This window comes from Ictidomys tridecemlineatus, chromosome 6, assembly GCF_052094955.1.
Source record: "Ictidomys tridecemlineatus isolate mIctTri1 chromosome 6, mIctTri1.hap1, whole genome shotgun sequence".
In the NCBI taxonomy this organism is placed as follows: domain Eukaryota; kingdom Metazoa; phylum Chordata; class Mammalia; order Rodentia; family Sciuridae; genus Ictidomys; species Ictidomys tridecemlineatus.
In genome coordinates, this window is record NC_135482.1 from 80,773,460 (window position 1) to 80,795,972 (window position 22,513).

Here is a 22,513-nt window from a genome sequence, read left to right on the forward strand (position 1 = left end):
TACAATCCCACCTCCATTTCATTTACACTTTATATGTTGGCCTTCTCCCTTTATTAACCCAGATGTATTTTTACCGTCTTGCAGACTTGTTAGTATCCTTACCTCAGTGACATAAACTACCACCAATGGCTTGAATCTATTCCTACTATGTGGTCTATGTTCCTAGAATCCAAAAGGAAATAATGAATGCATTTTACAGAAAGATGTAAGTTAAATGAATACATTTGGATTTTAGGAGATCATTAGCTTTTATGTGGAGAACTATCCAGGGGCAACTATGGAAGCAAGTGCTGAAGTGGCTATTTCCAAAGTCTAGGTAAGAGATCATAAAGACTTGTGAGGGAGGTAATGGTGAGAATGAATGGAAAGGGTAGGAGGAGTCAGGATACATTTTGGACTAAAGCTGACAGAACTGAGTTTGAAGTAGGGAGCGGAGGAGGGAAAGTAAACAGGGAGGGATAATTTTGCTGTTCACTGAGATGAATATTTATTAAAAAAGATGAGAAAAGATATTCGGTGACAGAGGTGGAGTGGGGATGAAGAGTACTGGTTTTGATATCTTCAGTACCACATCTAAGAGGAAATATTAAGTAGGCAGCTAAACATAGAATTATGGACTTAAGAAAAAAGAACTGGGATAGAGATACAAATTTGGTGGTCTTCAGCATATGGATATAGTACTTAAAGCCATGGAGCCAGCTGAGATCACATGAATAGGGAAAATAAAAAATTAATGAGGGTAGTAGTCCTGTTACATTTGAGGCTTTAGAGTCTACATAACAGTGCATTATGGGTTGTAAACAACTTTTAGGCTTCTTTGTGAGCTAATTATTATGTATAATTGAAAATACACATCTACAATTCTAAAGAAAACACACTTCTGAACACAAGTACCATGCATGTGGGGAACTGACATCATAACAAAAGGTTTATATTAGAATCACTGTGGCACTTTGAAAAAAATTCATTCATTTAGAAGTGAACAAATCCTAACTCATCAATGACTGTGGCTGTTTATTTATATAGATTGCTGAGAATCACACAAACCAGAGTTTTCTAAAACTTCAGACTTTATGTTTCTACCAGTTTACCTAATTCTCTGTAACTGCTAGTTACATGCCAGTTTTAATTTGATAAAAAATGTAAAAATCTTTCCTGTTTTATGATAGAAGAGGAAATTATAAGAAAAATAAAATGTTGTTGTTGCTTCTTTATAGTTACCTGAAAGCATTATTTGTTTGCATATAAAATCGTAACTATGAAGTTTAAAGTCCAAATTATTAAGACAGTAACTATATATTAATTAAATCACGATTTAAAATTTATATAGAGTTTAAATTAAACATTTAGATTTTTGGCAATGATGGAAAACAGGCAAAAGACTAAAAAATATAACCAGAAAAATACATTTTTTAAAATGTAGTGCTGTCCACAATAGTGTCTTGTGGGTGCTAGCAGTTTCAGAAAAGAGTACTTCAACAAAAGGGGTAAAATCTCAAATTCATTACATATATATCTCGCCACAAGGAATTTTCTATAATCTGTTTCAGTATCTGAGCTGTGTTGAAGTCAGCAATTTGTACATTCTGTGGCTTCATTTTTTTTTCCTTTGTAAGTCAGCTTCCAGACTTCCGAGAACTGAATGTTTGCCAGAACTGAGTCAAATTTTCCTACCTTTTGAATGAGTTTGTCCCTTGATGAGATGGGTCTAAAAAAACTATCAGACAGTCTTGGTTTTCATTATCATCAGGACTCTCACATAATTTGCTCTGGATAGTCCCTGTTTGAGTCAGTTTTCCATCTCTATGACAAAATACCTGACATAAACAATCTAATAGGAGGAGAAATTTATTTGGGTCATGGTTTCAGTATGTGGTTGCTTTATTCTTGGGCTTGTGGTGAGGCAGAACATTATGGCGGGGAGCACCTGGTGGAGCAAAGTTGTTTACTCATGGTGTCCAGGAAGCAAAGAGTGAGAGAGAAAGGGGCTGGAGTTCCCAATACCTCATTAAAGGGCATACCACCCCCAATGACCTAACTTCCTTATCCCAAGCCATACCTCCTAAAGGCTCCACCATATTCCAGTTGTACCCTCAGATGCAGACCAAGGCTTCAACTCATGAGCCTTGGTTGGGGGCTGGGGATATTTGCAATCCAAACCAGAACATTCCCTGATCTACCATTTCTTTTCAACCACAACTCCTACTATTATAGGAGTTCGGCATCTCCTACTCTTGAATAAAACCCTATGCATTCAACCCCTATTTCAAACTTTTTTGCTCTATCCTTGCTATAATTGAAACCAATGAGTCTAATACTGCTGTATAGCTCTCTCAATGGGAGGCTGTTTCTTACTTATAACCAGGCACTTCTCAGCAGCATAAGAAATGATTTCACATGTAATTTCTCATGTGTTCATCCCTACTTACATTCATAGAGGCTCTTATAAATTTGAGTCGCTCATTTCTATTATTACTATTTTGTCATTCCAGTAGTGTTTGAAAATGCAAAGTTGATTTTAGAGTTTTCAGAAAATTTGATGATTTATAGAAGGCTAGCTATTGTTTTATGAGGGTTGTTTACATTTAGAATAGGACTTTCATTTAGAAATATAACAATTTTAACTAAATCTTTTGTGTTAGTCGTCGGAATCTATCAGTTGTATATTAGGTAATTAATTACACTGCAGGTACAGTAATTCTTTTATCAATTGATTCAATTCTTGATAAACTCCATTATATACTAAGTCCTTATTACAGGTAGGCACTGTGAAATGCCTTCAGGATACAACAAACAAAATGTATATAGGTTCTCTCTTCAGAAAGAAGAAAACATAAACAAGAACATGAATTATTAATTATAATAATCAACACAATATATTATTAATCATGTCAGCACTCCATAGGAAAAATTCAGTATGTAATGTTGGTGGGTGGGTAATTTAAGGGGAGGTCAGCTTGTTGGAAATGGATGCTTTAGGGGAAAGAAAACAGAAAACCAGATGAAAGCCAAGAAAATTTTACCAGCTCCCTTCCTTCTATTTATATATGCCAATAACTGATGACCCAAACTGCATTATGGGGAGGGAGTGTGTGAAAAATATGTATATTTTAAAAATAAACATAGTTTTAGTTTTGTCTAGCCTAAAAAAGAAGTCTGGTAGTCACAGCTGTGGGCTCTTACATACTGCTTCTACCCACTTTCAAAGATGCTAGTGAGGATGCCTAGGTGTAAGAGCCTCCACTGCGGATTCAGAGCACACTGCCTTTCTGCTTCTTGTTAGTGGAGTCTTAGGAGACACAGTAGAACTGTTTACTGGTATGTAAACAGAACACTAAAGGGTATGTGCCTTGATCCAAGTCTCCTTCTCTAGGAGTTTATAAATGTTATCCAGGTTTTTACATATGTTTTTTCTTAAAACAGAATTTATTATGCAAAGCCTATCTATTTTCCAGTAGATAATGCTTTTGTTTTTATTGTTGTTTAAAACACAGATTGCATGTCTAATTCCATTCAGTTTAACTGTCAAGTTAAAATAAAAAGACGCTATAATTACAGATACCTGACTCAGTTCAGAATAACACTAATCATGGGGACAATGTTCTGCTTTTGATTTCAAAGCAATCACTGAGTGAGCTGCCTTTGATTTGGAACATGAGTCAGCATTTAGCAAAGCTAAATTAAACCACTACTGCAGATTTTGAGTGACAGAAAAACTTTAAATAGGGCACTGCTTGTCCTTAGTTTTGGGTATCTGTGATTTACTTGGCTTTATTAGACAAAAGAGGCATTGGTTCAGTTATATTTTTAACATTCCTTAAAATAAATCAAAGAGTGTTCCCATTTGGATGTGGATTAGTATGATGGAGGAAATGAAGAACTAACAAGTGCTGAGTATCCAGGGATTATGTGCTGGGCTCTGTGCTGAATTGTGTTCGTTAATGTTTTTTTGGTTGCACATAACAGAAACTGGATCTTGGATAGCTTAAGGGAAAAAGTGTTATGAGCATAGTGGAAGAATGTTTGGGTATCTCCTGGCATCCAAGATTCAGGAAAAGCAGGGGAGAGAGGATCTCTTATCTCAGAACTGGGGGCACCTATTTGTCTCTCTAGTATAAAGTATTTGAAGTGATTTTTCATGGGATCTCTAGTTCAAGCCAGATTTGTACCTGCGGATCAATCAAGGTTAGAGAATGACATAGGTTAGCTATTGGTCCATGGGCAACCACACCTGCATTTCATGGATAGGTATCAGAGAAGGGGAGATTATTGTGAAATGGTGGACACACCAGCAAGGTCTACTATACTGGCACTCACCAGCTAATTTTCACAGAAAATTTATAAAAATTACTATTTCTACATCACAAATTAGAAAACTAAGTCTCAAGTTGGTTAGGCAACTTGTTTGTTTAAGGTTTTGAAATTAGAATGTGGCAGAGCTAGAATATCAAATGTCTATAAGGAAGGTTTTTCCTTCTTGGAACACTGACAGTGTGAGAAGGCTATTTGGTTAGACACTTTAAAATATTTTCTCATAGAGATGCTATTAGGACCTACAGGGTACTGGGAAGAGTACACCTACATATTGAAAGCCCTTCTGTTGAATCCTAATTATATTCTGTCAGGATGAGCAGAAAGAAACTCAATCTACTCCATTAATAAATGTGGATATATCATCTTCACAGAGTTGTAGAGAAAACACGGGGAAATGCTTGCAGATTCTCATTTTGGTGGTAAGAAAGAACTTTTCTATTAATGAAAATGAGGATTGTTCAACTATTTAAGCAAAATATGACAATGGTCATAGTCTGAAAGTGGTTTCATCATTCAAAATTACTTCACCCTTCAACTTCCAGCCTTTTAGAACAGTGCCTTATTCACCTAGACATAAAGGTAGAAAATGCTATGTAAAAAGGGTTGAGGAAATCCTATACCAAGCAAAGAAAGTTTTAGATACAAAACATTTAACTATTTCTCTTTGAGACTTGACAGGGAGGTGGGTTCCACATTTCAGGGAAGAACACTTAACATTTCGTAGCACAATGCTTGATCCTCAAATTCTCCTAGTGATTACCACTCTAAGATGAGCTAAGTCCTTTTGATAACCACAACAAAAACAGAATATGATTCTTAATGTGGAAATCTGTAACTTGAACATCACCAAAACAGATTATTAGCTAATTCAGTTTGGAAGAATTCATGCACATAATTCATCAGAATTCTATACCCAGATTGCACCAGTTATTTTTAAGGACGTCTTTGTGAAAAAAAAAAATCACTGTAATCCAAACCAGTGTATTACTGTACATAGTGAGTATTCGGCAAATACTCATAGATTGATAGGTCATAATTTAATTTGACCTAACAATTTTTAAGACAACAGCAAAGTTGAAACCCCAAATGGAAACTAAACAAAACAATACTTTGCGGTGGTCAGAGATAAAGGAGAGGAATAGATTACCACGTTGTCTTGACATTTTCAATATCTTTGGATCTTAGACTCTCTTGATCTTAGTTTCAGTGATCTTCTATGCTTCATACTAAGTCATACCTGACTAGCTTGTAAAACTGTCCTATCGTTTAATTTCATGCTAAAGAGAGTCAAGAGGTTTTAAATAATGAACTATATCACTGTGTTACCTGCTGGCTCCTAAATTAATAATTGCTTTTTTTTTACTATATTGAATTCAAGTCAATGTCCTACTTTATTTAATTTTTATTTGAATTATAAGAGAAAACTGAATATTAATTGTTAAGACTCTCAGTAACAATCATAAATATTTAAAGGAGAATATTTATAAAACATCATCATACTTGGATACAGAAGTTTGAGAAAGAAAATATTCTAAAAAGAATTAAGAAAGAATTGAGGAAAAAAGAATTAAACAAGAAAAAAATAACCAGTAAGTTTTGGAGCTCCTTTTATTACACTGAGAAATCCCATAAAAGTACTAAGCCCATAAAAGTAGAAGCATTTCAGAAAATAAGACAAAATGTTTGCATCCATACATTTTATTGACATTTTAGTTTTGATGTTAAAATGCTTGTGATTTTGCACTGAGGCACACTGTTCATGAATTAACATTCCAAAGTATTGAGAAAAGATATATATCATATATTACATATCCTACGTTTGAACTTGAATTCCTAAAAGTGGCTGAGTTATGTTCTCTGTCTAGAGAGTGAGTTCATGATTCAATTCATAGGATAAATGACCTCATTGATCTACACTGCCTTTAAAGAGCAGAAATGGGAAATAAGCATGTATCACACATACTCCTTGAGTTTAAGTGGGATATCAGATCAAAGTGGAATTAATATCATTATCCTTAGTGTTTTTATTTCTATTTTGTTATTCAGTAGACCAATCAAAGTATATAGATCCAACTTCAGAAAAGAGGTTTAGTAATATCAGAATAATTCTCTATCATATCCAGCATTTCATCCAAATTACATAGGTAAATAGTTGATGAAATTTATGTTATTTATATCCTTGAAATCAAATAAATCCATGATTACATTCTAGCATCTTATCAAAAATTATCATGAAGCAATCATAAAGATATTTATTTCTTTTGCCAAAGGCAGTATAACAGGCTACCAGAGGATATGAAATTTACTTAATTGCCTTTTGATAATGTGGCACTTTTCAATGGCTTTTGGGTCATATTATATTCTGTTGCTGTTACTACTACAAATAAAATAATTAATGTAAGGGAGAAAATAAGAGAAAATAAATTAAATTCCCTGGTAGTTCTTCTAAATATTGTTTTGCCTTATCCTTGAACTGGAAATCATTTTTCCAAGGCTTGGAAAAAAAAAAAAAAACCAAAAGCATCTTTATAATTCATGGCATGTATTTCAGAGGTCTAATGATTTATGCAATACCAGTGTGGGTTAGCTTGTCATGTTCTTTATTCAATGTCAACTGGTTCCGTAGCTATTAAAGCACTTAACTGTTTCTGTGCACAGGAGAGGAACAGCTCCAAACTGGACAGGCTTCTTTGGCGGATGACTTGGTCAAGCTGTTGATTTTTTTTAAGAGAAAGAAGAGAGAAAACGACTTAGTGAAAGGATAAAGAATATTGTATATCACTGAAACCCACTAGAAAAGCTGTTGTAAATGAGATGATTTAGGAAACCAAACAGTACTTTAAACTGAGTGACAGTGGAGTTACTGCCATATGACCTAAGATGAGATGATGATCATTATAATTTTAGAATTATTTAGTATTTAGTTACTGTAGAAATATCATAAATTTATCTGAAAGTGCCATAATTTTATTCTCTTTTAATGATGAGTAATTATTCCATTGTGTATATATATCACATTTTCTTTATCTATTCATTACTGAAGGGTTCTAGGTTGGTTCCACAATTTAGCTATTGTGAATTGTGCTGCTATAAACTTTGATGTGGCTGCATCACTGCAGTATGCTGTTTTTAAGTCCTTTGGTAATAAACCAAGGAGTAGATAGGGCAAAGGGGATGGAGAAGAAGGGAGGAGGTATGGGGGTAGAAAAGATGGTGAAATGAGACAGACATTATTACTCTAAGTACATGTATGAAAACACAAATGGTGTGACTTTACTTTGTATACAACCAGGGACATAAAAAATTGTTCTCTATTTGTGTAACATGAATTGAACTGAATTCTGCTGTCATATATAACAAATTAGAATTAAAAGAGAAAAAGAAATATCTTATATTTTCTCAGAGTGACTTTAGAAAATAAAAAAATACTAAAACATACTGCTTATTAATAAATGTACAGACCAAACATCCACAAAGAGTATATAAATATCATAGATCATATAATGAAAGAAATGTATAGTACAGAAAAGCAGCATAACCACATCATGCATAGGATTAAGTAGAATAAATCACAAGTAAGGAGATAATATCCTAAAATTAGAGTAAGTTTTTAGGAAGATATACTTTGAACTAATTTTTGGTAATAGTTGAAATCCATTTGACCTAGTTCTCCAATTTCAGCAGATATTTTAAAATTAGGATTATTTCAGTATACACATAGCAAATTAATGCCATGAACAAAATAAGAGATTTAGTAAGCAAAATTATTTGAGTTATATATAAGAAGAACTTTCTTACATATAAGAGCTTTCTTATGTATAAGAAAGAACTTTCTGGATGAAAAAGATTACTTAATACACAAAGAAAAGTTTCCAGTTCTTATGCCCTAAACAATTTGCCTATGGTATAAAAATAAAAACAAATGGTGATAACACATTGCCTACCAATTACAGAACAATGGAAGAATTCAAAAGAAAGCCAAAAAAATTCTATTTCACAATATATACCTGTCATATTTATAAGGAAAATTGACATCTTCTTCCTGCAAGCCTCTTTCCAAAAAAAATGAAAAAAAGAGACAAATTCCAACAAGAGCTTTCTATTAAATTATACTTTGAAAGTTCACTGATATTCAGAACAACTGATAAACTGGATGATTGAAATTTTGAAGTATTCTAAGAGTTAATGACAAAAGAGTGCAAATTAGCAAAATCTCAAGAAATAGAACAGAACTCTTAACACTCCAATTCTAGTATTCTGAAACTTTACTATATGTAGAGAAATAGCATTTTGGCTTATCCTTGTTCCTCCTTGTCCCTCTCTCCTTTCTCTATCAGATGATACCTTCAGACAAACATATTCCTTCTGCTTACCAGAATCTATTGTAACAAGAAACTCTAACAATTTAAATCCCAAAGAGCCCATATCTTGTGTATCTTGCTAACTACTTATCCCCATCATCTAGAAGAGGGACTGGCACATGTTAGACATTTAAAGCAATGTACTAGGATATTACAGAGGCACTTTAAAATTTTTTTTAGTTGTAGTTGGACACAATATCTTTATTTTATTTATTTATTTTTATGTGGTGCTGAGGATCAAACCCAGGGCCCTGCATGTGCTAGGCAAGTGTTCTACTGCTGATCCACAACCCCAGCCCTGACAGATGTACTTTTAATGCAATGACCAGAGCATGTTCAACATAACTTCAAGGACATGTAGGAGATTAGAAGGGATTTTAAAAAAGTGATTTTAATATACATAAAATAGATTGAAAGTTAGTTAAATACCTGAAGCTTTTAAATTATTTCATACTTGGTCAAAATTCAAACAGCACAGAAGAGTATCCCACTACTCACTTCCAGTCCATTCCCCAGTGACTTCTGTCTACTTATGGATCCTTTCAAGCATTTAAAGTAGGCTTTAAAATTTTTTTGAAATATTGTAAAAAATATTGTAATTGTTATGTGAAATAGGAGGGTTCATATCATTATATTATTCCACTGCCATTACTGGAAGGTTTTTCCCCATTTCATTTAAAATAATGACTTATTTGATAATATCCCACAATTTATTGTTGAGTCACTCATTGTTATATAAGTTTATTCTAGCTTTTTTGTTTTGAAGCAATAAGGAAATTTACAACCTGAATGCAAGATGTTCAGGGATTTCTTCTGGACAAGATTTCAATATGTGGAATTCCTATGGCATGAAAGTTGTATACTGTAAATTGTAATAGATATTACTGTTTTGCAGGGTGAGTATATCAAGATATCAGTCCCAAGTGTATCAAGATATAACTCCTAGTCTGATAGTATATAAAAGTGCCAGTTTTCCCCATTTTATTCTTATTGAATACTAGCATTTTTACAATTTAACATATATAATTGATATTTTAAAGTATAACAAACATACTATTTTTTCATAAAGTACATGCATGCATGCACACACATACACACAAATAAAGCTCAGAAGTATGGGTACATACATTGGCAAGAAAACATTTCTTTTTAAGGCAAGGAAACAAGAGAATCAAAACTGAAGAGAGTTGTATTTGGAGAGTGCAGTCAGGCAGGGTGAAATTTTAAAGATTAGTGATAGCTTCATGGGTGTTTGTCTTATTATGTTCAATAAAAGTACATATATCATTTGTGCTTGTTTTAACAATTCAAAAGCTTCCGGAAATCCCACAATATAATCAGGAGTTTCACTAAAAACAAATCTGACTTCATCTCATAGAACTTATGGGTATTAGATAAAAGAGAAACAAATCCTCTTTTTGAGGACATGGAGCAAAAATTCAGTGTCTAACTAGTATTCAATTTGTGATTCTTGCATAAATAATATAGATTTATGAATTCAGAATTCTAGAATTTAAAATACCAAGGATATACATATAAGGAGAAAAATTTAATAGATTTCTATTACATGCCAATTTCTTCTTTCCTTTTGCTTGTGTTAAAAGTCACACCGGAATTACTAAGTATATAATGATGTACATGCTCGTTTTGGTTTCAGGGAACTGCCAAGGTTCATTTCAAATCTTTCCCCAACACCTTCCCAGAACTCTCTTGAAGTTAAAAATCCATTAAATAAATAGGACTAAGGAGCAATAAGGTGACACTGACACTCTGTTGGGAGGAAGCTAGTAATTGGATCACCATACTTCCAATTTAGTCTGTTCTTCCTGGCCTGGTGAGATCACCCCTGTGAGAGGGGACACTTTCTATTATAAGGAATTCCCCTCTCCAAAACAAGTCTTTCAAATTGATGTTCTTGGTTAATTTCTGAATTTCAAAACTTTCTGTTGATAAGGCATGACCTTATTATCCTTTATTAATGAAAGAAGAATTTCAGCAAGATATCCAATGTCTTTAGCTCTTTAAACAATGGGACTCAGTTGTTATTTGTGGTTTTTATTTCAAAGTAAAACAAAGACTTGTATTCTGTGACATATAAGTATAATAAATATTATATCCATAGTGGTGATGGGTAAATATTTTTAGATATGGGTTTGTAATTTCTTCATAACAGTTGTTATGGTTTGGATTTTAAACTCCCCTGTCCCCTTCAAAAGCACATGAGTTGGAAGGCTTGGCCCAGCACAGCAGTGCATGGAGAAGAGGCCTTTGGTTCTCCAGGGCTCTGACCTTATTAATGGATAATCCATTTATGGATTCATGATGCAATGTTTGAGGGAGGGGCTTTGTTATAACCGGAAGCTTTCTTTTTGTTTCCAGATTGCCCTGAGGTTAGCTCTGTGCTCCACCATGTGCTTCCTGCTATGATGTGCTGTCTAACCACAGTCCCAAAATGATCGGACCAAATGACCCTGAACCCCTGAAACTGAGCCAAAATAAATCTTTCCTTTTTTAAAGTTGTTTATCTCAGGTATTCTGTCACTGCAATGGAAAGCACAATAGTATAGCTCTAACTGCTCTGTTTTTGCTCCAATTTTTTGTGCTTCAGTTTCTATTCAGCTCTTATAGATTCCCGAGAAAAACTTGGGAGCTCTGAGACCTCTGAAATAGATAATTATATTTACCAAAAAAGTTATAAAATATTTCCCTGTATTATCTCTGGTTTGCTAACGTTCTGCTGAAACCCATTTAGAAGTTCAGTACTACCTATTCAAAGTTAATTTTAATAAACTTAGAATGGGGTAAAGAATATATGACTGGCCAATAATTCCATGTACCTATCTATTAGTGTTTCATACCATAGCAAGAGAAAAATAAAAAGCATTTATTGACCTTAGCTTTTATTTCCTTGCCATTAAAATGCAATATGACTTTAAACCAGTGTTTAAAGTCAATTACATGCAAAATCAATTACAGAAAAATATGGCTTATTTGAATGTGACTGTTTATTAAGAACCTGGTTCATATACTAAAACACCTAATACATTGTTTTCGAAAAACAAAATACATATTCATACATAACATATTTAGTACCAACTGTGCTTTAAGTATCTTTCAGGCCTCTTCCAAAAAATATACCAAGAAATGTGAAAATATTAGGACTACCTTTAACATCATTACACTTCCAACCAATATGACTGCATATTTTAAATTTGGGCTTAAGAAATGATTTAATTTTTCAAAATGCTAGAAAGATATCTGGCAAATCACTGATGGAAAGTGACTCACATACAAATGTTATCAGTTTAGTAACATGTTTTATGGACTCAGTTTTAACACTGATTAAGAAGCTCTTTCATGGGTATTAAAGAAAGGTCAGATATGATGATTTGGGACTGAAAGTACAGAGGCAAATTTTCCAGTTAACATCATATTGGGTAAAAAGGGTTATTTACCTTCTAATGACTGTCTCTCACTTATTACAAAACTGCCTTTTTAATGCTGTTATTTGAAAATGAATGTCTCTTTCTCTAAAGTTATTATATATTCCTCTTGCTTATCATACTCATCTGCCATTTTATTTACATACTTTGAAGTTGAGCCAATCAATTATTAAACAGGACCATGAGCTGATCAATAAAAAAGGCTGCCCACTATTTGTGCATTATCACTATAAAGCCTGAGTAAAAATGTTGACAATACTCTCCCTGTACTTAAGAGATTTATGATCTTTTTGGAGAGACACACATGTAACAGTTAAAGACCAATTATGCACTCATATGTGTAGTAAAGACTGAATCCAGTGGAAGATGAGATACAGAGGATGTTATAGTGAAGAGTGTAGCAGGGTCTTAGAGGGTCAAAAACATCCCCTTAAGACAAAGAAAAATATGTGGAAAAAATTTCAGAAAAGGTAAATTAATGAAATGAAAGATATGGAACATTTAGAGACACTGAAGTGTAGTAAAGCAAGTGGAAAAAACCTAATTACATAATTCTTTCAGTTACCCATCTGTTTGCTACAATGTGCCAGGCAATGTTCATGCATTAGAGATATAGTAGTGAATGAGAGGCCACTATACATCTGCCTTCATAGAATTTTCTGGTCTTATCATATATTTAGGATGAAGAGACAAATTAACACTCTCCAGGTGGAGGTCAATGGTATTTAAAAAATGATAAAGGAGAGATATAATGGGTAGGCTGATTAGAAAAGACTATTGGAGGAGGTGTGTACAGATTTGAAGAAAATGAAGGAAGAAGGGAGACATGCTAGAAACATAAGAGAAGAATTTCAAGGCAGTTAAAACTGCAAGGGAAAAGTCTAAAAGTCCTTCAGACTATTTGGATAGAAGATTAAGCAGAAATCAAGTTTGAGTTTTGATGGGAAAACATTGGAGATATTTGAGCACAATTGCTCTACTTTTAAATAACATCACATTTGTTATTATGTGGACAACAGTGTATAAGGTGGAAGAGTGGAAGAAGAAACCACACTGAGAAGACTTTGGTATAGGGAAGATGTAAATTTGATGTCTGCTGGCAGAAGGTGTAAGAGCAGGCCAGGTTTAGAATGTTCCGAAACAGGGCTGACCTGAATGGCCAATGGATTACAAGTGTAGACGAAAGGAAAGGAGAAATATAAAGTGTTCCTTAAAATGATGGGGCATTTCTTGAGATAGGATAGATTGGAACAGGAGTGAGTTGGCTAGAGGAAAATATGGGTCTTGTTTTGGGATGATAAATTTTTCTAATCCTATCAGATGTGTCACAGCTATCAGATCTAAGAGTCTGCAACTCAGGGGAAAGCTCATCTGCATATAGGAGGCATTTAAAACATAGATAAAAATTCCTAGGGAATGAAGGTAGATAAAAGAGAAAAGACAAGAGGACTAAGTTCTGGGGCACACTAACACATGGATCATTATTATAATAGGTTAAACTGTGTTTTAAATCCTAGCCTTCATACATGTGGGTGTGATCTTACTTGGAAATAGAGTCTTTGCTGATGTTAAGATGTAAGTTAAATGAGTTCATACAGGACTAGGAGGGACCCCAAATCTAATCACTGTCCTTATAAGAAGACACATGGATATGTGGACTGGGATAAGAGGCCACGTGAAGAAGGCAAAGATTGGCAAGATTGGAGTGATGTAGCTATGTGTTAAGAAATGACAAAGATTTTGCCAGTTGTCACTGGAAGCAAGATAGCAGTGTGAAGCACATTGTCCCCCAAGTTTCAGAGAGATTATGGCCTTGCTCACACTTTGATTCTGGGCTTATTGCCTCCAGAACCATGACAGAATATATTTCTCTTGTTTTAAGTTATCCAGTTTGTTGAAAATTATTATAGCAGTCTCAGGAAACAATTATTTTCCACACTGGTCCTTACATTAGAGAAGTATTTCTTATGATATGTTCCACAAAATACTATTTCTATGCATGATCCTTTTTTTTTCTTTTTTTGTTTTGTTTTTTAAAAGGGTCATTTTGTCAAGTAAATTTGAGAAATGCAGGATTAGAAATGTTCCAATCACATAAGACTTATCAGACCTTTGTGCTAATATGCATTGTGAATTGCCAAAATGCTACTCTACAGGTAGTGTTGCCCAAACTTCTTAAACCTTAGAATCACATGTGGGTATGTATATAAGGCATATTTTGGAAAATACCCTATGAATCAATTTCTTTTCAGAACTTCTCTAGACGCAAACTACAAATAAAAGGAGAAGAAAAGTTTTTCCTTTAATAATAAGTAATCATGGAATTTTGTGAGAGTTTGAGACTTCTTCGTCTAACATCTATGTTACAGTTATGGAAAATGGATTCTTTAATTAAGGACCAATTTTACATTCTTAACATAATCTGCTCTACTTCTTTAAAATTTTACTCCTTTAAAATATATTTAAAGGTATTATTTATTTATTTTTGATACTTGAGATTGAACCCAGGAGCACTCTACCACTGAGCTACATCCCTAGCCCTTTTAAATTATTTATTTATTTATTTACTTTGAGACAAGGTCTCACTAAGTTGCCAAGGCTGGCAGGGGTGATAGCTATGCACCATCTAACCTGGTTACTTAAAGGTATTTGAGTTTAATCTCTGCTTAAGAATTCTACTATGTACTGAGGAGATTCTATGGGCTCACCCAGTCTTTGACAGTGGATAGATAAGAGACTCATCCTGGAGTATCAAGAATCAGGACCATGTCCAGAAAGGTGCTGAAAACTGCTCCAAATGAGATGATACGACCACTCTTAACTTGAGATAGCCACGAAGAAAGCAGACTATGGATTTATTTTAAAGCTTAATATGCACACATAATTGTAATGGCCTAGCTTTCTTTATAAAGTCATCATATATGGTCTCATAAACCTGAAGATCAAGTTTTCTTCATGAGTAACAATTATTTTTATTGTGATATTTCATCACTTTTGTGTTCAGTACCATCTATCCTTCCCTTTCTCTTGAACCCTTGAATTCTGTTTCTCATCACTAGAGTTTTAAAAAATTCAGATTTATCTGTAATATTACTGGTTACATTAATGGAGATTCTCTAGTATCTATTTTACTACTGGTATACTCATCAAAAAATCCTTCTCTTTAAAAATACTCTTTTCTTTATGTTTTCAAATAATTAAATTTGATATGAGAGGACTATGTTGTATGTAAAGCTGAAGATTAGACATGAAATTCCCTCCCTGGGAATATAGCTATGCTATTACTGTAAGTCATGCTGAAAAACTTTGAGTCAACTTTAGGATGATACTGTTATATAAAATAAATGTTTCACATAACTCAGACTCTAAAAAAGATTCCGTATAGTCTTGGTAGTTTTTTTGAACTAAGGCAGTGCCAGTTGCTTCAGTCTTGAACTTCAGAAAATTTAGGCTTACCCTCTCTTCACTAGAACATCCACAGGCCATCATCCATGCCCTATGAAGATTTTCAACTCAGTTCACACCTCCTATTCTCTTTGAGAATACTTTTGAATGTAAAAGTATAAAAGTATATTTTGCATCTATTTAGATAGTTCAAAAATGTCAAAATATGAGGAAGGGGTGTAACTTTCCAGTGTTCACAAGATGAATTACAGATGCTCTTTTGGAGCAAATGAAAAACTGGTATAAAGATTCTTAAACCCCATTGGCCACAACAAAAAAACTGTTTTTTTTTTTTTTTTGGTTTTGTTTTGTTTTAAGATGTCTTAGGGTAAGTAAATTCTCTGCTTTTGAATCATCTAAAGTAAGTTCTACATATTTGGGCTATTCTGCCTTTTGATCCCAAACTATCCTAGAATCCACTAGGAAACAGGATACTCAAATACTCATTTTTTTCTTTACTAAATCTTACAGACACAATAAACGAATATGTATTCCAGACTGTAATGTGTGGGCGCACCACCTTGGAACACATTCTTATTTGATCTTGCAAGTTAAACAGCAGCAGTTGGCCAGAGAAGGATGAACTGTGGCGAATGAAGACAGCAGGCATTAAACTACACTTTCCTATGTGAAGTTTAGTGAATTTGAAAAGAGAAGTTTTCTTATTACAACTGTTTTACTTCTTTTTTGAGCGGCGTTACTAGGGATTGAACCCAGGGATGCTTAGCCACTGAACCACATCCCCAGCCCTTTTTGTATTTTATTAGAGACAGAGTCTCACTGAGTTGCTTAGGACCTCACTAAATTGCTGAGGCTGGTTTTGAACTCGTGATCCTCCTGCCTCAGCCTCCCAAGCCACTGGGATCACAGGTATACAACACTGCACCCAGCTTGTTTTACTTCTCATTCTGACAACCTCCAAAGAGGATCTAAAAATGTGCAAAACAACTAAAAAAATAAATACTGTAGATTTAGGAGAACTTTGAGAAAACGTATACATGAATGAAGTTGCACAACAGGTGTACCAAAATCCTAACTCAGTCTATACTTACCTATTAATAAATAAGTTCTGTGTTCTACCTTCTAGAGGTCAATGACAGGTAAAGAATTTATTTCAAATAAACCCATAGTTTGAGTCTGTCAAGGAATATTTTAATATGACATTCCACATAAAGTTTTTAATACAATTTGTTACATGCTTCCAAGCCATGTAACATTATTGTACAAGATCAGGAAAATATTGTGTAGGATGTCCTTTTGTAAATTAAATATAGGTAAATATTTAAATATTATTTATATTGTTCTAAATATATCTTGCTCCAAACAAAATTCTTCTATTTTTATCAACTCAACTTTTATTTTAGCAACCCCACTGTGCTAACATAAAGAACAGTATCTGCCAATCACTACTTCCCCTTTTGTTTAAAAGGCCTTTTAAACTTAAACTTATTTTGAAGTAGAAGAATTATATGACCTCTTTGATTCTTGACTTCTCATATTAACCTTAAATCTCCCACTACTGATACTTTGCTATATATGTTTCAATCTACAAAAACAAGCCAAGGGTTGCCCACAAGTTTTATTCTTGAGCTCTTTGTACACATGTATTGAAAATGATTTTATAGTGCCTGGGGAATAATAATCCTGTAATGCTAGATTAAGTCTGATCTTTTCTTGTTTTTCAAATAGCTTTAATACTTCTCGATTGGTAGTGCTTACCACCTGTTATGCACAGGTGAAACCTCTTTATGTGTTATATCAGTTATCTACTGCTGTGTAACAAATCACCTAAATTTAATGTCTTAATAGAAACAATAAATAGTTATCATTTCAGTTTCTGTAATTCAGGAAATTGAGAAGTGAACATGGCTTACCAAAGTGCCTCTGGCTCATGTTCTCTGGTGAGACTGCAATCAAGTTGTAGGCTGGGGCTCTAATTAATCTCAAAGTTCAACTGGGGAGGGATTTGCTTCCAAGCCCAATCAGTAACTGTTGCCAGGCCTCAAAATATTAACTTCTAATTAAGCCCAGGTGAGCTGCCTAATGATATGGAAGTTGCCTAATGCTATGGAAGCTGGCTTCTTTCTAAGCAAGCAATCCAATACAAAATAAGAAAGCAAGGGTATACCCAGAAAGTGAGAGAGCACCCAAGACAGAAGTCACAATCTCCAATTCCAGAGCAAGGCATCTCTGGGAAACACCTACTATGTATTATCACATTTTTTCCCCTCTCAATTACCGTATAAATGAGGCCACTGAGGCTTAGAGAGGTTATGACTTGCCCAAGTGGCAGGGCTAGGGCTTAAATCCAGGTGTGTATGACACTAAAACCTATTCTCTAAAGCAAAATAATTCACAGCCTTCTTAGATAAGAACTTCAGTTATATCTGTAGGCCTTGGCACAATATCTGTTTTGATATAAATAGGTAGGAATTTCTTCCATTGTATTACACTAGTGCAAAAACTTGTCAAGGTGCCAAAAGCCCTATAGATACAATAATTAAACCGTGTAATTATCTTCTCTTCATAAACAGTAGATTCAATAGAAGATTTCTTTATATGAACATACAAATGGCTCAATACATTTAAAGAAAACCAGCACATTAAATACATCATAAAAGAAATCACTGCCTTAAAGAATCTGTAAACCTCATTTGGCTATATATAAAAACATTATAATACTTCCCCATAGGTTCATAATGAAAGAAAGGCAAAACATTCATAACAGGCTATGTGCAGTACTAATCTCACTTTTTGGTATGGTACTTTGTAGGCTTGGGCAATCTTTGCTTGCTTACCTTCACATTTCCACTACTAGTAAAACTGATAAGTATTCAAGTACAACCTGCTCCACATCTGGGATGCACACATGATTCCCATTAAGAATTCTAATTCCTTTGTATTCAAAATGGAGCTAATAGAACAAAGTACTATTCAATCAAAAGGAAGGTAATTGTGAATAGACTCCCCCCCCCCTTTTTAAATGAACAGGGTGCCCTTTCTCTTCATTCAGGATTTTATGGTGAGTATTTGATTATTGATCCCTTAAGAAAACAAAACCATCTATCTGGAATATTTTGAAACAGATTTATCCTGCTGAGGAGAACAAGTGGGAAAATACCCTCCTTATCAGTCCTCTTAAAATCCTTGCTGCCTCCCAGCTGGATCTAGGAATGGAATGAAATCCTAACATTCCTCCTTCTGGTACACAAGTAAAGGAGGGCTGTTTTCACTTAAGAAAGCTAATGCTGGATGCTACTACCTAAAACTGCCAATGACACCTGCTCAAGTAGCAGATGCTGAGTAATAATTAACACTGAAATCAAGGATCATGGCAAAGCTTGGTATTTGCCTCTCTAATATGTATTCTTTTTCTTCCTAACCAACAAGGTTCCAGATTCATTTTAAGAAAAATGTGCACATCATTCTCAAGTCTCCCTTGCAAGGAGTAGCTGAAGAAATCTGAGGAGTCAGTGCATGGGATCTCCAGGATAGCACCTTACAAGCATGATAGACAATTATGCCTTTTCTTTTTTGTTCTATGCATTTTTTCCTCCCTCCACTTTCACAAATGTGAAAGTTTGATGGGGCTCCAGGAGCCACTCTAATGATGTAAGTTAATGTTAAGGATAGAAAAAGAACCAAGACAGAAGGATCCTGAATTCTTTGTGACTTCCTTTAGCTTATGCTAGCTCTGAACTGCTTGCTTCTGAGTTTGCTTATGTCATTGTTATTTATACTTTCTTTTACAAGAAACAAATGTAAAAGTCAAGGAATAAAGGTAACAACTTTACATTGTACATATCTACTGTTACAACAGAAATAAAAATTTAGTTTTGAGATTATTATTTCAAGATTTTGTGAACAAGCTCAAAATGCTAAGTAAGATTGGAATTCCATAAGAACTAGAAATTGTAACTTAAGGGATAAAATAAAACTGATAAACTAGTTTAAGAGTCTATAAGTGGTAAAAAAGTAAATATAAAATAATTATAATAGAGTTATTATGGTGATTGCCTGAACATAAATGTATGAGAAAAAATTTTGTTTCTCTTGCATTGGCAAGTACTTCTTTTTTTTTTCTTCCTTTTCTTTTTTCTGCTATAGAGCCTTTGAGCTACAGGCTACAAGAGTGAAATATACTTAAGATGTTGAAAAATATAAAGTGGAGATAGATTTAAAAGTATAGCAATAAAATATTGCCTAAACAAACAAGTTTAACTGATGGTGTCTGGAAAGAAATTTAAGGATCCTGATCAAATTTAAATTATGAATATCATGGAAAAAATACAAATTTTGTCCCAGGAAATTCCAAGCTGTTTCAGCAGAACAGTTATGATAAGCAGACAGAAGCTTATAGCACATATATGTTTATACTGAATCTTTATAAGTTTCACCCTCATTTTTGATGCTTGTTTTCAATTCATCATGATTTTTAATAGTATATATATTTTGATTTGCTATGAATCTCTCTGGAACAAAGAGGTATTTAAATTAATAATTAACAGAATATGTAGAACCAAAGACATTCTGGTCAAACAATTCAAACAGGAAAACCATCCCAATCATTAACAGCAGTATTAGCAGTAAATTCTGAAAGTGAACTTGTTATATCCCAGGCAATGTTCTAAACACCTCATATGTGCTAACTCATTTAGTTCTCATAATAATCCTATAAAATGGGTAGTATTTTCATCTTCATTCTATTGATGAACAAACTGTGGCCCACAGAGGTCAATTTGAGGCTTGCCAAGTTAAGAACAGCAGTAGGAAGATGAGGCCTCAGAATGATTTTTAAATCCTGTTTATAGGAAAACAAAATCACAAACTCTCAATTTGATTGAGGAACTGAACCATTTGAAGTGATCATTAGTGGGATGAAGTTCCAGAAAGTAAGTTTATACCTCTAATAAATAGTGAAGTGTGGTTTTAAAAATTAATCCGAAACTGCTCTTAATCATATATTAAACTTTTCTAAGATGAAAAGTGTTTCTATGTCATGCTCCAGGTAAAGCTAAAAGTCTTTTCCAAAACTGGGACAATGCAGTAATGTTAACAAATGAAGTCTATGAAATATTAATGATCTTTCTGTTCGTTTCTTTTAAAATCTGTAGGGTATTACAACATAGAGCTAGTGGCATTTTAGGCGAAATTTTATAAGTCCACACCTCGCAGGCATTTGTAAGGCTGAAAGAAGCTATTATACATGACTTTTGTTACTACTTAGTTACTCTCTTTCCTTGTCAACTAAGTGTATTAAACTATCATATTTGTATTTTACATCTCAAATAAACAAATGTTTTAAAATAGAATTTTCACAGAAATGGGCCTTTGCCATTATTTACATACTAAGATGGTATCTCAATTGGTAATATGTCCCATTTCCCATTTTTATTTTCTAGGTGAGAAAGATTCAGAAGAAACACTGGCAAACGTTACTTAAAATTTTTATGTAACCAATCTTAATTTCAAATGCATTGGAGCTAGGAGTTAAAATTTGTAAGGAAGAGGGTGAAAATAATTTTCTTTAAAAAATCACCTATAAGTACACACTACAATTGGAATGACACTGAAATAACATAAATTAGCCATATCATCCCAAGAGATTTGCTTTTTTTCCAGTGTACAGTATAGTTATTGAGGACTCAGCAAATCAAGGCAATACAGCAATTGCATTAAAACTTTTTCTTCTTCTGTGTTTTAATGTAAACAAATGACATCATGCAAGGGAATGGAAGGATCAAGTAATCTAAATGGTGTGTGGTGAAGCTGATGCAGACAATTATCACACAGAGATTCCATGGGTATGAGTTATCCAAATGACTTGTTGCTTCATTTACTACATAGGTATCATCACTGTGCTTGGAAGAATAAAGATAGTTTTGCTGATGTATTTCCAGATTTCTCTAAGGAGATTAAAGCTTTTAGATAATATAGAGGGAGCCATACTGAATAGAACTGTATACATTAAAATCTGTTAAATGTAAGCATGCCAAACTGCAAATCTAATCATATTCTCTGAATATGTCTGACCTAGATTTTTATGAAAATCTACCAGTCAAAAGCTATATGAAGATATCATTTTACCCTTCTTTATTTCCTCAAGAAAACCACAAACTATAAAGTATATTTATATTTATGGTCAGCATATATATACACAGGCTTGTCTGTTATTCAGGTAAAAAAGAAGCAGGGGAAAGAAGGGTTAATGTGTGGAAGGGAAGAGTGCCAGCCTCAGAGACCTCTGTAGTACTTTTCTTCAAATGCAGCATTAAAACTAGGATTACCAGAACTATGTCCATTCACAGATTACACTGAAAAGCACCAATCTGGTATTCATTTTTAAAGGAGTCTGGAACCACAGTTAAGAAAGACATGTTTGAGGCTTGCCTAGTTAAGATCAGCAGTAGGAAGATGAGGCCTCAGAATGATTTTTAAATCCTGTTCATAGGAAAACAAAATCACAAGCACTCAATTTGATTGAGGAACTGAACCATTTGAAGTGATCATCAAATAGTGGGATGAAGTTCCAGAAAGTAAAAAAAGTTGAATGGCATTTCCTTGCCTGAGTGACTTCATACTACTCTTTGATGATTAGTCCACAAGTTTCCTTGTACTGAAAAAGCCAAGGACCTGTAATGTTCATTGATAAACAACTCTTCATAAAACTTGTATAAAATACTGATATTAGGACTCAGTATTCCTTCCTTTCTTCATTTCACTAGATTCATTTACTATTTTCAAAGAAAATCTCAAAAGTACAATGAAAAGCACTAACTTTATGATCATTACTCCTATTTTACAGATGAGTAAATTAAAATATCAAATTTTACAGATGAGTAAATTAAAATATCAAAAAGTCTATGCCAGGGCTGGGGTTGTGGCTCAGTGGTAGAGTGCTTACCTAGCATGTGTGAGGCCCTGGGTTCAATCTTCAGCATTACATAAAAA

The 22,513-nt window shown here is 33.8% G+C and overlaps 1 protein-coding gene across 5 annotated transcripts in view; it reads right to left on the bottom strand.

The window, feature by feature from the left end:
• Nucleotides 1–5,996: 5,996 nt before the first annotated feature.
• The window catches only part of Ccdc91 (coiled-coil domain containing 91), a 330,550-nt gene continuing 314,033 nt past the window's right edge, over nucleotides 5,997–22,513 (bottom strand). For all 5 annotated transcript variants that reach the window (XM_078014979.1, XM_040280858.2, XM_005339928.5 and 2 more), the window contains one exon: nucleotides 5,997–7,025. In XM_078014979.1, the coding sequence (XP_077871105.1) occupies nucleotides 6,915–7,025 (111 nt within the window). In that variant the 3' untranslated portion in view covers nucleotides 5,997–6,914. The remainder of the gene's footprint in view (nucleotides 7,026–22,513) is intronic.